The 17,303-nt window shown below is 42.3% G+C and overlaps 1 protein-coding gene across 1 annotated transcript in view; it reads right to left on the reverse strand.

Annotated features, from left to right (window-relative positions):
• The window catches only part of LOC108417305 (leukocyte immunoglobulin-like receptor subfamily A member 3), a 118,694-nt gene that overhangs the window by 80,657 nt on the left and 20,734 nt on the right, over positions 1 to 17,303 (reverse strand). Inside the window, exons 3-4 of the mRNA XM_037534678.1 lie at positions 11,143 to 11,412; positions 1,689 to 1,985 (exon numbers count right to left, since the gene is read on the reverse strand). Of these exons, the coding sequence (XP_037390575.1) occupies positions 1,689 to 1,985; positions 11,143 to 11,412 (567 nt within the window). The remainder of the gene's footprint in view (positions 1 to 1,688; positions 1,986 to 11,142; positions 11,413 to 17,303) is intronic.

Here is a 17,303-nt window from a genome sequence, read left to right on the forward strand (position 1 = left end):
GGTGGAAAAGACTTATGAACGTAAAGTCTAATAAAAGGTACATTATTTATATAAAAAGGCAAACCAACATTTCCACGGGTGCTAACGGGGTGCTGAATGATTTTCAGGGGGTTCTTGAGCACTTCTTATAACCTCCCTGGTACCACCTGGATACATTTGTGATCAATTGGTAACTCCAGAGATTTCAATGCTGTAAAACCTCGACCTGCTACACTGATTAATACTGTCATTTAGTAGAAATCATAGTTAAGAGCTCACCGTTTACAGTCAGAGTAACAGAGGAACTGTACTCTGATGATGTTGGTCTGTCGTGTCTCTCTCCTCTACACTGATACTGATCTCCATTAATCACAGCGTCTCCTCTGATGGTGAGAGTGTCTCTGTTTACAGTGTGATACTCAGACTGAGACACTGCAGTCAGTTCACTCTGTTTATCCTGTTTATACCACTGATACGTCCATCCATCATAACCTTTAATCTCACACTTCAGAGTGACTGACTCTCCCCTGAACACAGGACTCCATTTGGGCTCTACAGTGAGTTCAGCAGTAGGTAAAGCTGTGAGAACACAAGGAAGAATAAAGTCTTAGAGCACATTTTGCAGTCAGAGACTAAACATGTCACTGAAATGGACACAAACAATGAAACATCCACGCAGTTTACAGAAATAAATGACAATAAATTCTTGGTGTCTCTTTCTACATCAGTGGTTCTCAACCCTGGTCCTGGAGACCCCCGGCCCTGCACATTTTAATGGTTACCTGCACTAACACACCCACCTGATCCCAGTAAAGGCCTGTTCATTATGTCATTATACAGATCAGATGTGTTAGGAGCACAGAAAACACTAAAATGTAGGGAAGCAAGAAACAAGAAGTCAGCATCTCCTGATTTCAGGATTGCAACAGTTAAAACAAACAAACAAATAAATAAACAGATAAATAAATAATAAAACATTCTGAACTTTATAATCTGCGATGGACTGGCGACCTGTCCAGGGTGTATCCTGCCTTCCGCCCGAAGACTGCTGGGATAGGCTCCAGCACCCCCCCGCGACCCTGATGGAGAAGCGGCTTGGAAAATGGATGGATGGATGAACTTTATAATAACCTGAGTGGAGTGTGAGCTTGTTTTAGAGCTGAGTTTGTGTTTTTATACTTTCTAAATCTGTAGTAGCTGCTCTGTTTAAGTGAACGCAGTGTTTTCATTGCAGTGAGCTGAAAACTGTCGGCCAGATCATTTACATAAAGTTCAGCTCATTTACATAAAGTTCAGCTCATTTACATAAAGTTGGTCCAGAACAAGAGAGCAGAGAGAAGATGTGCGTCAGTGGTTTGATGTGTCAGTTTGATATTTTTATTGTCATTTCTCACATTATTATAGCTGCATGACACAATCTGTTTGACACAAATTATAAATAAAATGAAAAAACAAAGTAACCATTTTGCAGGACGTCATCTGTCATGTCATATATAAGTTGCCCCCCCATCTTAAAACACCTTCTTGAGTTTCTGTTAAAGTGTTTAGATCAAAGGGGGTCTCCACGACCAGATTTGGGGTCCACTATTCTAGACCACCGAAAGTGTCACCATAAAAGAAGAACCATTAGAGTCTCCAACAGACTGACTAACTGAGTTGTTTATATGTGAACATGAAAAGACGTAAAATATAAACGTTAACGGACTCACCCTTTACAGTGAGAGTAACAGAGTTACTGTACTCTGATGATGTTGGTCTGTAACGTCTCTGTCCGCTACACCAATACTGATCTCCATGAATCACAGCGTCTCCTCTGATGGTGAGAGTGTCTCCGTTTACAATGTAATACACAGACTGAGGTACTGTAATCAATCCACCCCATGGATCCTGTTTATACCACTGATACGTCCATCCATCATAACCTTTAATCTCACACTTCAGAGTGACTGACTCTCCACTGAACACAGGTCTCTCTGGTTCTACAGTCAGTGTAGGTTTGGGTAGATCTACAGAGAGAAGAGAACAGCAGTGCAGATTCAGAGAGTTAGATTTAGTGCAGATTTAGAGTTAGTTCATGTTTTTGTTCATAAACATAAACTAGCAAAAACAAATTTACTATAAAATGAAAAGGTGTTTGTATAAATTCTGAAAAAAGAGACGTCAGTCACGACTGCACATGTGTACATATTTCTATATTGTGGTCTATTTACACAAAGTTGGGTTAGTTCATCATTTATGTTGAACAGACTCTCCCAATATTTTACTCTGCTGCACTGAAGTTGAACCGCATGCTGCACTGGGTCGTATGTCCAGCAGCTCAAATCAAGCTCAGTAACAAAGTTCTAACTGTTAATAGCACAAATAATGTGCTAATGTCTTTCTAGGATAAGCTGAAAAAGACCGTTTTCTTAAATGACTGTGTTAATTTATCCTGAGTAATTTTACTGTCTGAATGAAAATCTACAGCACACTGAGATCCACTGCACTGGACCATTAGGCTCCTACTGGTTCTTTAATGTCTATTTGAGAACTGAGTTTTAGTTTCATCAAAATACACTAAGGTTAAATAAACACTCTGAAATATTATCTGAATAGGAACATGTGCATATCGCTGCTGTCGGAACAAAACATTGTATCTGGTATGGTCAGCTGTAAAACAGTTACACAGTCAAGGCTTTAGGAACATAATGAAATGTTAAATACTGATTATAAACCACTAAAATGCCCTTTGCAGTAAAAATAGCCTTATTCTAAAAACAGGATTGATGCACTGCATGTTATTATTATTCTGCGTTGGTACCATTTACCCAAGTTTGCAGAAATACAATTAAGTTAATATATAAGACATAAAAAATAAAAAGAAAGAAAATGTGCTTTGATTAGAAGCTACTAAACCACCCTTAAATATAAAATACAAATGTAATTATAGTTGTAAGCGCAGTACTGATGGGCTGGTTACACATTATGATTTTGTTATGTTGCTTACAGGAATTCAATTTTAAAATTAAATTATTTCTATAATCACATTTTTTACAGTGACAGTACAAAAGCACTGATCTTAACTTTCACTGTGAGAGTAACAGTGTTGCTGGGTTGTGATGATGAGGGTCTGTAATCTCTCTCTCCTCTACACCAGTACTGACCCTGATCCTGATCTGCTGCTGATCTGATGGTGAAGGTGTTTGTCTGAGACTGACTGACTGCAGTTCTACTGCTGCCTTTATACCACTGATATCTCCAGTTACTGTAAGACTGTATCTCACACTTCAGAGTCACTGACTCTCCAGTGAACACAGGACTCCATGTAGCCTCTACGGTCAGTGTAGCTGTGGGTAAAGCTGAGAGAACAGAAGAAAGAAACTAATAATACTAATAATATTTATTACTAATAATAACATATAATATGAAACAATGTGTATTATTTACTTTTTACTGTGTTGTTTTTTTAACCAATCACATTTTATCTCCACAGTAACTGCATTCTTTTAAAGCCAAACCTTTTCAGGTCAGGGTCCTCATGCAGAGGCAGTGTTTGTCTCACAACCCATCAAATATTTTGTGAAGTGAAATTAAACATAAACTCCTCTTAAAATTCCTAATATTTTCAATTCATTTTGACACAAACTGTAATTTCCATCAACAAATACAACAGAGTACCATGATAAACGAATGAAAATGCATCAGCCTGTATTGTTACTCAGTGAAACTGTGGAACAGAGAAATAATAAAATAATGACTCACTAATTTGTTCTGCAAACATGTTCTCATCTAAATCTGCTCTGATCCATGTTGTCAGCTAGCATAGTAGCCCACCCGCTCTGAGCTCTGAGCTCTGATGATTTATCAGACTAAAGCTTGTTTTACACTAGAATAACACAGCAGCTCAGCAGAGCAGAATTCTACATCTTTATAGTGGCTGGGAGTTCAAAGCAGGAGCTGCACTGACTCTTCATGCTAAAACGGTTTAGTGTGAAATAACAATAACTTCTGTTTATTTATGGCGTCCATACTGTATTATAACTTTACAGGCTGGTTCAGTTACTGAAACACAAAACACCACCATGACTAGAATACCAAAACATGTAAACTGCATTCAGACGTATATTTACAGTAAGATTTACATGTTAAGACAAAAATCACAGTCACAAGAACTGCAAGGAATGATGGGAAGCTCTGTCCTCTATCACCACAACGTTCAGAGACAGGCAGACTCTCACAATATAATCAGCAAATCACAGCTAATTACTGCATCACTCTTTACTGCAGTCTACTGCTTTAAGGAGGACAGTAGATCACTGCAGTGTTTCTGCTGTAAATGTGCAGCAGTTCTCTAGAGTTTACAGCAGAATTATTCTGTAAATTAACTGCTGACGTCTGTCTTTCTGCACAAAGAAGCTGAAACGTATCAGCTGTGTTTGGTTTACTCTGCCTGATCCACAGCTCTGAGTGACAGAGTCTCCACTGTAGACACGGCTCTGAAACACCATCACAACTGGTTTATATTCTGCTTGCAGTAAAAATTAAATGCTGTAGAAATATTTCAAACACATCTACTGTGTTAATAGTGATCATAGTAGACAACAGTAATTAGTTACGCCTGCTGTGTAAACTGAGTGGCCACTCACTGGACATTTTATCAGTAACACCTACATAAAGGTGCACACTGCACACCTACATAAAGGTCTACACTGACCGACTGTAGCCCATCAGTCTCTGTCCAATTTATACGCTCCTTTAATGTTTACCTATATGGTAAGTGTTTCTGATAAAATGGCCAATGAGTGTAAGTACCTGTCTGCAGGTAACAACGGAAGGTAGGAGTACTGAATATACTGGTTTGTCAGTGAATTTTTATGGATATAACAGAAAATGTGTTACTCAAATATTTGAACATATAAAATGTAAAAACCTCTCGTTGTTGAAAGTTCATGCTTTGATCATGTAGTATTGAAATACTCGGATATATAACTTTTAACAGCCTGGAAACAAGTTACTGTGCTTTCTGCATCTTTCTGTACATATATGCAGGTTACTAGCTGTAGCCAGCAGGGTTAAGGGTGAGATGGGGACTTTTAATTTGAAAGCAGCCCCTGGAGGCAGTCATCTTCGTGCTCCAGGTGTGTTTCAGTCCCGCGATAGTTCGCCACAGTATCGTTTAGTCTCGTCTGGTCTTCTGCCGGTCGTAGTCAGCAGTCCGCGTCGGGGCTGCCGAGTTAAGATGGAAGAAAGTCGTGACGCGGGTCGTGGACGCTGCAAATCACGTGCGTGAGGACGATTTCCAGAGCGGCCCAAGCGGCGTCCGTGATCATAGAGCAGGTCGGGAGGTTCAGCAGTGAAGCTCCGCCCGTGAAGCCCCTAACGAGCAGGTAGGAGCTCCAACTCTCACCTCCACCCAGACTCGCCTAAACCAGCCTTAAACACCTGGACATGGGTGTGGTATTAATGCATTTATAGGACACAAGGTGTCATACTCCCCCTAGTGGGGGGGAGGAAACAAAGAGGGGCTTCATACGTGCATCCAGAATATGACTCTCCGTGTCCATCATTCAGTTAAAAGTAACTAACACTACATGGTGTCAGAAGGCTTCAGTTTCTCGCTTCGGGTAAACATGAGAGTTACTTTGCCGAGTTAACTGAAGAGGACTCACCCATTTTTTTTAGTCAGTTTAAAAAGTTTTAAGTTTAGCTAGCTATCATAGCTAACGTGACTGCAGACTAGCCAAGAGACGTTTGAGCGCGAGTGGCTAAAGATGGAGAGATTCCAGATTCCACCGCCACCGAAGTTTGACTTCACGCGGCCAGAAGAGTGGCCCAAATGGATTAAGAGGTTTGACAGATTCCGGATTGCTTCAGGTCTTGAGCTCCAGGCAGAAGAGAATCAGGTGAACACTTTAATCTATACCATGGGCGATGAGGCGGAAGATATTATAACTGCACTTCAGCTGACTGTAATAGAAGCGAGCCAGTATAACGCGGTCAAGAACAAGCTCGACGCACATTTCGTAGTGAGGAGAAATGTTATTTTTGAACGGGCCAAATTCAACCAGAGACAACAGGAGCAAGGTGAGACTGTAGACAGTTTCATAACTTCACTCCACTGCCTGTCCGAGCACTGTGGTTATGGACACCTCCATAATGAAATGGTCCGGGACAGACTTGTCGTAGGCTTACGAGATAAAAAGCTGTCAGAACAGCTCCAACTAGACTCGGAGCTGACGCTGGAGAAAGCGGTGACGCGCGCGCGTCAGAACGAACAAGTGAAAAACCAACAGGACTTGTTGAAGAGCAATTTCAAGTCGGCGGCCACGGACGTGGACAGCATTCAAACAAAACTCCAGCCCGCCACAGGTAAAGGACGACAACAGAAATTTCAGGCAAGAACAAATGACAGACATAGTTACCACATGCAGCTAGGCAGCCAGAGACGGTGCATGTGGTGCGGCAGAACCCCAGCACACAGTAAAAACCAGTGCCCAGCTAGAGATGTAGCATGTAATCTGTGCCATAAAAAGGGCCACTATGCGAAAGTGTGTAGATCGGGGGTCCTCAATGACGTAAACACAACAGGATCAGATGAGGAGGAGATTGCTTTTTTAGGCACTGTCAGTTCGGACGGCGAGCCCTGGCTAATCACACTTAAGGTGAATGAGGACACAGCTGTTTTCAAAATAGACACAGGGGCTGATGTAACAGTGTTATCAGAAGAAATCTTCCAAAAGGGGAAATTTCCACAGCTAGAAAGTACAAAGAAAGTGCTGCAGGGACCAGGCCGGACACCCATCACAGTGAGAGGGAAGTTCACTGCGTCCATAAGAACTGAAAATAAAACCACCACACAGGAAGTGTATGTAGTTCCAAAACTGAAGTGTAATCTGTTGGGACGTCCAGCCATCCAAGCACTTGGCCTAGTGGCCAGAGTGGACACAGTGATACTGGACTCCAGAGAGAGAGTCAAAGAGCAGTTCCCCAAGCTCTTTAAAGGGCTAGGCAAGATGAAGGGGGACTATAAGATAGAGCTTAGAGCAGACGCTAAGCCATTCTCCATATCAACCCCACGACGAATCCCGCTGCCACTCATGTCTCAAGTGAAAAAAGAGCTCTCACGTATGGAGGAGATAGGTGTGATCTCAAGAGTGGAACAGCCCACAGACTGGTGCGCTGGAATGGTCCCTGTGCCAAAACCAGGCAAGAATGAGGTGCGCATTTGCGTTGATCTGACAAAATTGAACGAGTCAGTCAAACGAGAGAGACATATACTCCCCTCAGTTGAGCACACACTGGGACAGCTAGAGGGCGCTAAAGTGTTCTCTAAAATAGATGCAAACTCAGGCTTCTGGCAAATACCCCTAGCCAAGGAATCTGCCCTCCTCACAACATTCCTCACTCCCTTTGGGAGGTTTTGCTTTAACCGCCTCTGCTTCGGAATATGCTCAGCGCCGGAGCACTATCAGAAGAGAATGTCCAGGATACTGGAGGGGCTTGACGGCGTCTTGTGCCAGATGGACGACATTCTCGTCTTTGGAGACACACAGGCCCAGCACGACACACGACTATCCGCGGTGCTGGGGAGACTGCAAGAGGCCGGGGTCACGCTGAGGAGTGAGAAATGTGAGTTCTCAAAAAGACATGTGAAATTTCTTGGACAGATAATTGACGCAGCCGGGGTGCGGGCTGATCCTGACAAAGTAAGAGCAGTGACGGACATGGGAGAACCAGAGGATGCGAGTGGAGTGAGAAGGTTCCTCGGAATGGTGAACCACTTAGGAAAGTACTTTCCAAATCTGGCCAAAAAGACACAGCCGCTCAGAGACCTGCTAAAGAAACAAAACACATTTCAGTGGGGACATCAACAACAGAGAGCATTCAACAACATTAAGAAGGAGCTGAGCTCACCACCAGGGCTAGCGCTCTACAACTCGAAAGCAGAGACCGTCGTCTCAGCCGACGCATCATCATTCGGACTGGGAGCGGTGCTGCTGCAGAGACAGGAGGAAGGGTACCTTAAGCCAGTGGCGTACAGCTCCAGGGCACTCACCGAGACTGAAAAAAGGTATGCCCAGATTGAGAAAGAGGCTTTAGCAATCACATGGGCATGCGAGCGGTTCTCAGACTACCTGGTGGGCATCAGGTTTCATGTGGAAACGGACCATAAACCTCTGGTCCCGCTACTAGGCTCCAAGAGCCTGGATGAGCTCCCACCACGCATTCAGAGACTCAGAATGAGACTAATGGCTTTCTGCTACTCCATCTCACACGTGGCTGGCAAGAAGTTGGCCACAGCGGATGTGCTGTCAAGAGCGCCCTTGAGAGAGAGTGAGCAGCCGAAACAGGAGGAGGAAATCAAGCTGTATGTCAACATGGTCATGTCAACCCTCCCAGCTACGGAGAAGAGGCTACACGAAATACGTAGATGTCAAGAAGGGGATGAAATACTGAGCCAAGTGAAAAAGTACTGTAATGAGGGCTGGCCAGACAGATCCCAAATAGACAGGGCTTACCTACCTTATATACAGGTTGAAGAAGAACTAACAGTGGAGGATGGCCTACTACTAAAAGGGTGTAGGTTAGTTATCCCCAAGGCACTACAAACAGATATACTCCAAAAACTGCATGCAGGACACCAGGGCATAGCAAAGTGTCGGGAAAGAGCCAAACAATCTGTCTGGTGGCCGGGGCTGAGTACGCAGCTTCAGAAAGTTGTCGAGGGCTGTGACACGTGTGCTAAAGAAAGAGACAACGCCAGAGAGCCACTGCTCACTTCCGAGTTCCCAGACAGACCATGGGCAAAGGTGGGTGCTGATTTATTTCAGTGGGATGATAATCAGTACTTAATAGTGGTTGATTACTTTTCTCGTTTCATTGAAGTAGCTAAACTTACGTCCACCACCTCATTAGCAGTAGTCGAACACTGCAAGTCTATTTTTGCCAGGCACGGCATACCTTCTGAGGTTATGACAGACAATGGACCCCAGTTTGCGTCTGAATGTTTTAAAAAGTTTGCAGCACAGTGGGGATTCACACACACAACATCCAGCCCTAGATATGCCCAGAGCAATGGAGAGGCAGAAAGGGCTGTGCAGACCATAAAAGGGCTCCTCCAGAAAGGAAAAGACCCGTATTTGGCCCTCCTGGCTTACAGGGCCATCCCACTCGCCAACGGGCATAGCCCAGCTCAGCTGTCAATGGGCCGACAGCTCAGGACAACGGTTCCGGTCACCCTGTCATCCCTGAACCCAGGATGGACTGACATAGTCAAACTCAAAAAGGTAGAACAGAAGATGCGACAGAGGTCGAGGGTCCACTTCAACAAAAGACACAGAGCTCAACAACTCACCACACTCACACCAGGTGACCACGTCTGGATAAAGGACGCAAAGGAGAAGGGAACGGTGATCAGCCAGGCAAATACACCAAGGTCATATGTCATTGACTCTCCCAGAGGTATCCTACGCCGCAACCGCAATCACCTCGTCACTACACCAGTGCCGCCAGCAGAGCAGACCATCTCGCCAGAGCCAGACCTACCTGCTGGTCAGCCAGGGAGTCCTGTGCGAGCTGAGCAGATTCCAGTTCAGCCAGAGAGACCGGCACAGGCAGAACAGGGCCCAACTCAGCCGGTCAGTCCTGTGACCTGTACACGCTACCCCGCAAGAGAGAGACAACCTCCAGGATACCTGAAAGACTTTGTGTTTAAATAGGTCCGAGTGACTTCAACGGGGCAGAATAATTCCCCACACTCAGTAAGAGGATTGGGTAGTCCACCCCACCTCCTTAGTTTAGTTTATCAGTGAATGTCTTACTGTTCATGTTCATCTGTTTAATTTTAGGCTTGTTGTTCTGCTGGCTCATGGTTATTTATTATTCTGTTATTCCTGTGATGCTACGACTCTTCAATGAAAATATGGGGATTGTTAACTTCTGTTATAATCTGCTACAGTACAGTGGCGTTAATGAACCCTTTTGTCAGATATCAGCCGTATTGATCTTTGAAAGGGGGATGTGGTATTAATGCATTTATAGGACACAAGGTGTCATACTCCCCCTAGTGGGGGGGAGGAAATAAAGAGGGGCTTCATACGTGCATCCAGAATATGACTCTCCGTGTCCATCATTCAGTTAAAAGTAACTAACACTACAATGGGTTTTACAGCTGGAGCCGCATTCAGGGGTCTAGCAGGGGTCTAGCAGGATTCAGGGGTCTAGCAGGGGTCTAGCAGGATTCAGGGGTCTAGCCAGATTCAGGGGTCTAGCAGGAGCTGAAGAGCTCAGTGTTAAGTGGACTAACACCGTCATTGTCCAGGTCGAGCTGGTCCAGTTTAAGGGGATGTTGGCTTTAAAAACAGGCTGGTTTGAATAGTCGTGTGCCTGTCTGTACTCTGCAGGGTGCTGGTGCCTGTGGGGGGATAATAGCCACTGTTTTCCTGTTTTCTCGTGTTTTAATACTATTTTGGTGCTGCTTTCTCTTATACTGTTTAGGGACTGGACATCTGCTGTAGTGTTTGCTCCGAGGAGCTTTTATTCAGCTTGGTGCCTAAACTACGCAGTAAGGCTGTAAGGGTGGAGGTCCCTGATGGTTGGGTGGTGTGGTCTTGGGTGGTTAAGGGTCTTAGTGGTTTCAGGTCACCCTGGGAGACTGTACGAATCCCACCCCTCCTTGTGGTTTCTGTTGGGTGTAAATCTGCTTTTCATATTAGGTTGAGATTTTCTTTCCTTGCTGTATGTTTTGATTTAATTATTCATTTATTTACATTTTTGGTTTTTGATTGTGCTTATTGGGTTTAACGTGGGGTGGCAGTGCACCATGAGGCCGAGGGCAGTGCTCTCTTCATGAGACGCTGGAGTTAATCGTGCCTGCATTTTCCTTTTTTGGGGAAGAAAGGTGAGGGCCACAAAAACTTGACAGACTGTAAAGACAATTTTAAAAATCTTAATTATTGGCTTTCGTCCGTTATTTTTCAGGCTTTATTTTTTATTACGTTTCATATTTATTATTAGATTTTTTAAAAACTCAAAATCCATGTAAACTGAATGACAGAGCTACATATCAAGTTTTAAACAATATTTTCACCCTTATTGCCTTTTTATTATTCATCTGTATTAAAACCACTTTATTATTTCAAAGTAGTAACAGCAGAAAGACTTTGTGACTGAGACGTTACTCACCTGATACAGTCAGTGTAACAGCATCACTGGTCTCTGAGTAACTCGGCTCTGTTGACCGTCTTCCTTTACAGGTATAATCTCCTCTATGATACTCAGCAACATAATAAATGGTGTACTTATTCCCCCGTCCAGCTTCACTGAGAGGTTTACTATCCTTAAACCAGTCATAGTAACAGTCATCTCCACTTCTTATATCACACGTGAGAGTGACTGTCTCTCCGATGAACACAGGATCAGCTGGTTGTATTGTCACTGTAGCTTTTGGTCTCGCTGTAAAAACAGGACGAATCATTTAGAAACTTGGAGACTAAAATATTCAGTCGGAAGATGCATGTGAGGTTGGAGAAATGACTGAATAATGACCCAGTTAACAAATCAGTATTAGTAGTCATAATATTAATAATAATAATAATAATAATAAATTGATAAGTTTCATTACAAAACACTGTTCATTCATTTGTAGCTATTTGAGAGTTTTGATTTAAAATCATTTTAATGGAAAAAATATTCTTATTTTCTATTAAAAGTAGAGAATTAATATTTCCTGGTTGTAAAGCTCACACTCAACAACTTATATCATTAAAAATGCAGACATGGTTTTGCCACAAAACACTTCTTTTGTAAATGTGAAAGAGGCTGATCAGTTGAAGCAGATAAGTTACCCTTATTAGCCCCACAATGGGGAAATTTCACCGCATTTAACCCATCCGTGAAATGAACCACCACATACACACTAGTGAGCACACAAACACTAAGGGGCAGTGAGCACACTTGCCCGGAGCCTTGGGCAGCCCTATCTACGGCGCCTGTGGGGCATTTGGGGGTTAGGTGCCTTGCTCAAGGTCACCTGAGTCATGTACTGTCGGTTCTGGGGATCGAACCGCCAACCTTCCGGTCACAGGGCCGGCTCGCTAACCTCCAGCCCATGACTGCCTCCCTCAGTGTATCAGATGTATTAGATTGTGGTTTTTGAATGTGAAACGTCTTTAGACGTTCTGTTAACTCGTCATTTCAAAAGAAATACAGACATATGTATCACTAATGTTAAAGTGTTAAATGCACATACTGCTTAAAATGCACGTCTCCAGGATACAGCTGTTTTTCTGGCTGTATTTCAGTCAAATTTAAGGTTTAGTTTAAGATTTTAGAGTAAGATTTTGGTTTAATGACCGCAAAAGTATTTCTCTGAATTTGTTCACGTCAGGAAGCCTGAGCTACCAGTCGGTCTTCACATTGTCTTTTTAAAATAGTTCTCAGTAATCATATGTTAAATGAATATTAGATGAATCAGTAGTGTAACCCAACTTTATAATGGAATGAACTGTCAATCTTCATTTGATATTTAGTCAATAAATAGACCATTTCATTGAAGCTGTTCTTTGTGTGTGTGTGTGTGTGTGTGTGTGTGTGTGTGTGTGTGTATATAATTCACATTGACTGTTGAAGATCTTTTGACTTTGGCGCACCTTCAACTCTAATTTGAGGTAAAAGTAATAAACTAATTAATCTGCTTATTTCCTCTGCAGAGCTGCTGTTAGAGATTCTGCTGTCAGGTCTGTCTGTGTCTGAGCTCCATCATAAACAAGCTGCTGTGTAAGGTGAACAGAGAAAGAGCTGATTTACACTTTACAATGTAAGATACCTGTGGAGAGGTGATGTGATCTGACAGTCAGTTTGATAAACACTGATTAGTCGATGTTTTATTGTGTATTTCATGTTTGTGTAACATGTTATTTGTTAACTTGTTGTTTACTTGTTTGTTAATAATGTTAAATGCGACATATATAGTCTTTTGTTTTAATTTTTAAAGGATCCTCCATGTATTATATGTGAACTCTGTATAATAGTGTATCACTTCACTGTAGGGGGCACAGATACTGTTAACTGATGATGAAGATAACACATTAACTAATAACATAAGTAATAAACACATGATTAGTTATTAACATGAATAAAGATATTCAGACTAGTCAGTGATTTTTCTTTCTCCAGTTGATGATTCTGGCATGGGTGACTGAATTTAGATTAGATTTAGACTAAAATCACCGCAGACAGAAATCAACCAAGAAACAATTCCCACGTTGTTTAAAGGAAACAATGAATAAGGTAACACACTTTAGTTAGCTGTTCATAGGCTGTTCATTCCTGTATGTAACGTACAGGGCAGCTGCCTTTGTTGAACTGCTGAATGAACACATCTTACTGTTGGTCTGCTTATAATAGTTTAATACTTTAATAAAATGGTTTTCTATTATTCTCTTAGTAATTAATCCACAAGTCTATTTTTTATTGATTTCACTGCATTTTGGCATATTATGCCACCTATAATTCAAAGCATTATTAATATGACCCCATTTTCAAAAATGGGACGCTGTGCAAAATGTAAATAAAAACAGAATGCAATGATGTGCAAATAATGTAAACCATATTTTTAAAGCAAAATACTACAAAGACAACATATCAAATGTTTAAACAAAGAAATTTTGTTTTTTGAAAAATATGATTTTTAAAAATTTTTCAACAGCGTGTTTCAAAAAAGGGACGGGGGCATGTTTACCATCTCATCTCCTCTTTAATGCTCTTTGAGTATTTGGGACCAAGGAGACCACTTGCTGTAGCTTTTAAAGTGAAATGTTTTCCCATTCTTGTTTGGTATAGGATTTCAGCTGCTCATCAGTTCAGAGTCTCCTGTATTGTATATTTCTTAATGTGCCAAACGCTTTTGTTGTGTGATTGTTCTGGACTGCAGGCAGGTCAGTTTATCACCTGGACTCTTAATATGGAGCGATACTGTTGAAATATGTGCAGAATCTGTCTTGCTGAAATAAGCAAGGCTTCTCTGAAAAAGACGTCATCTTGATGGCAGCATATGGTGCCAAAAATGTATATATTGTTCAGCATTAGTAGTGCCTTCATAGATGTGCACATCGCCTATGCCATGTGTGCTAATGCACCCCAATACCATCATGAATACTGGCTTTTGAACTGTGCATTAATAACAAGCTGAGTGGTCTGTAGTCCAGAGGACACAATGTCCATGATTTCCAAGTAGAATTTCAAATGTAGATTTGTCTGAACACTTTTCCACTTCCTCTCAGTTCATTCTATATGAGCTCGGGCCCAGAGAAGGTGGCAGCATTTCTGGATCCTGTTTGTACAGTTTCTTCTTTGCATTTAACTTGCATTTGTGGATGCAGTGATGAACTGTGTTCATAGAGAGTGGTTTTCAGAAAATTTTCTAAACCCATGCAGTGATTTCCACTACAGAATCATGTCTGTTTTTAATGCAGTGCCACCTGAGAGCCCAAAGTCCATGCCCAGCAAATACTGGTTTTTGGCCTTGTCCCTTGCATACGGAGATTTCTCCATATTCTTAGTTGTTTAATGACATTCTGTACCGTAGATGATGAAAAATAAAAGTTCTTCGCCAACTCATGTTGAAAAACATTATTCTTGAATTGTACCACTATTTGATTGTGCAGTCTTTCACAGAGTATTGGACCCCTCCTCATCTTTCCTTCTGAAAGACTCAGCCTCTCTGAAATGCTTTTTTATACACAGTCATGTTACTGACCTGTTGTCAATAAACCACCAGCTGTTTTTTAGCATTACACAACTTTACCAGCCTTTTTGTTGCCCCCCTCAGAACTTCATATATATTTCTCAGAAAACTAAAACATTTGTCATTTTCAACAATGGATATGTAGACTTCTTTACTGTTCTCAATTAAATATAGGTTTTAAGTGATTTGCACATCATTGCATTTTGTATTACTTACATCTTGCACAGCAACAGCATTTGGGAAATGGTGTTGAATTTATTTATTTAGTTAATTTATAATTTTGTTGTTTAAAATTATTAGACAGTAACTAAGAAAAACATATGGCTCATTTTCAAATCATAACAGCATTGGTTAAAGCAGAGTTAGTTAAACAGCTAATCAGACAGCAGCACAGCAGAGTCTCTAATAGAAATCAGTAAGTAAACTTCTATAATATGTAGACTTTTATAAATATAGACCTCTGTCAGTAAAACGAACACCAGTAGACATTTTATTTCAAGAGAACTCTTTATTATAAACCAGATTTTCTTTAGTTGGGATGCGAGACTAATAACATTTACTTAGCTAATGTTAGCATGCTAGCTACAATGTTTCCGCTGTTTCTGGTAGCTGTAGCTCTTTATCTGATATTTAACAAAATTTGACTGAATATTAGGTCATTTTACTCTCTCAGAAAAAAAGGTACAACACTGTCACTGGGGCAGTACCCCTCTTGTCACTGTGGTCGTACCCTCAGGGGTACATCCCAGTACCTTTAGTCAAGGAACGTAATTGTACCAGAATCCATCTCATCTCCAGGCTTTTTATTTTAATGTTCTGATTTACAACATTTGGTTATGAAAATGTGCAAATGTCTACTTTTCCACTAGGAAAAACTCATGTAGACCATTAGAACTCAGGTAGACCATTAGACCTTAAAATCACTGTTGTACCTTTAAGGGTACACTTACGTTGTTTGTACATTGATGAATGAATCATGTACCTGCATAGTATTTATAGCAGTATAAAGTAAACCTTAATGGTATCTGTGTAGTATTTGTAAATAATGTGGCTAAAGTTACATAACTAACATACACTATTTCCAAAAGTATTCACTCTCCCATCCAAATAATTGAATTCAGGTGTTCCAGTCACTTCCATGGCCACAGGTGTATAAAACCAAGCACCTAGGCCTGCAGACTGCTTCTACAAACATTAGTGAAAGAATATGTCGCTCTCAGGAGCTCAGTGAATTCCACTGTGGTACAGTGATAGGATGCCACCTGTGCAACAAGTCCAGTTGTGAAATCAACCGTCAGTGGTATAATAACAAAGTGGAAGTGATTGGGAACAACAACAACTCGGCCATGAAGTGGTAGGCCACGTAAAATGACAGGGTCAGCAGATGCTGAGGTGCATAGTGTGCAGAGGTTGCCAACTTTCTGCTGAGTAAATCGCTACAGACCTCGAAACTTCACACGGCCTTCAAGAACACGGCTCAAGAACAGTGTAAAGAGCTTCATGGAATGGGTTTCCATGGCCGAGCAGCTACATCCAACCTTATATCACCAAGCCCAGTGCAAAGCATTGAATGCAGTGGTGTAAAGCGCCACCACTGGACTCTAGAGCAGTAGAGACGTGTTCTCTGAAATGACTAATCACGTTTGTGGGAACAGTTTGGAGACGGCCCCTTAGAGTGGAGACTGCACTCCTTGAAAAATGGTCAAAAATTCCCCTAAACACACTCCTAACCCTTGTGGAAGGCCTTCCTAGATGAGTTGAAGCTGTTATAGCTGCAAAGGGTGGGCTGACATCATATTAAACCCTATGGATTAAGAATGGATGTCACTCAAGTTCATATGTGTGCGAAGGTAGATGAGCGAACACTTGAGTCCACATGAGTCCCCCCTCCCATCGACCCACCACCGATGGGAGGGGCAGTAGTAGGGGTTCGGTGCATTGTGGATGGGGCAGTGTCCGAAGGCGTGGGCCTTGGCGTTCTGATCCTCGGTTGCTGAAACTGGCTTTTGGAACTTGGAATGTTACCTCACTGACGGGGAAGGAGCCTGAGTTGGTGCGCGATGTTGAGAGATACCGGCTAGATACAGTCGGGCTCACCTCAACACACAGCTTGGGCTCTGGGTCCAATCTCCTTGAGAGGGGCTGGACTTTATTCTTTTCTGGAGTTGCCCATGGTGAGAGGCGGCGGGCAGGTGTGGGCTTTTTCATAGCCCCTCGACTCGGCGCCTGTATGTTGGGGTTTTCTCCGGTGGACGGAGAGGGTAGCTTCCCTACGCCTTCCGGTTGTGGAACGGGTCCTGACTGTTGTCTGTGCTTATGCACCGAACAGCAGTTCAGAGTACCCAGCCTTCCTAGAGTCCTTGGGAAGGGTGCTTGAACGTGCTCCTCCTGGCGACTCTATTGTCCTACTGGGGGACTTCAACGCTTACGTGGGCAATGACAGTGAGACCTGGAGGGGTGTGATTGGGAGGAATGGCCTCTCTGATCTGAACCTGATTGGTGTTCAGTTTTTGGACTTCTGTGCAAACCACAGTTTGTCCATAATGAACACCATGTTTGAACACAAGGATGTCCATAAGTGCACATGGCACCAGGACAC

This window comes from Pygocentrus nattereri, chromosome 2 (genome assembly GCF_015220715.1).
Source record: "Pygocentrus nattereri isolate fPygNat1 chromosome 2, fPygNat1.pri, whole genome shotgun sequence".
In the NCBI taxonomy this organism is placed as follows: Eukaryota; Metazoa; Chordata; class Actinopteri; order Characiformes; family Serrasalmidae; genus Pygocentrus; species Pygocentrus nattereri.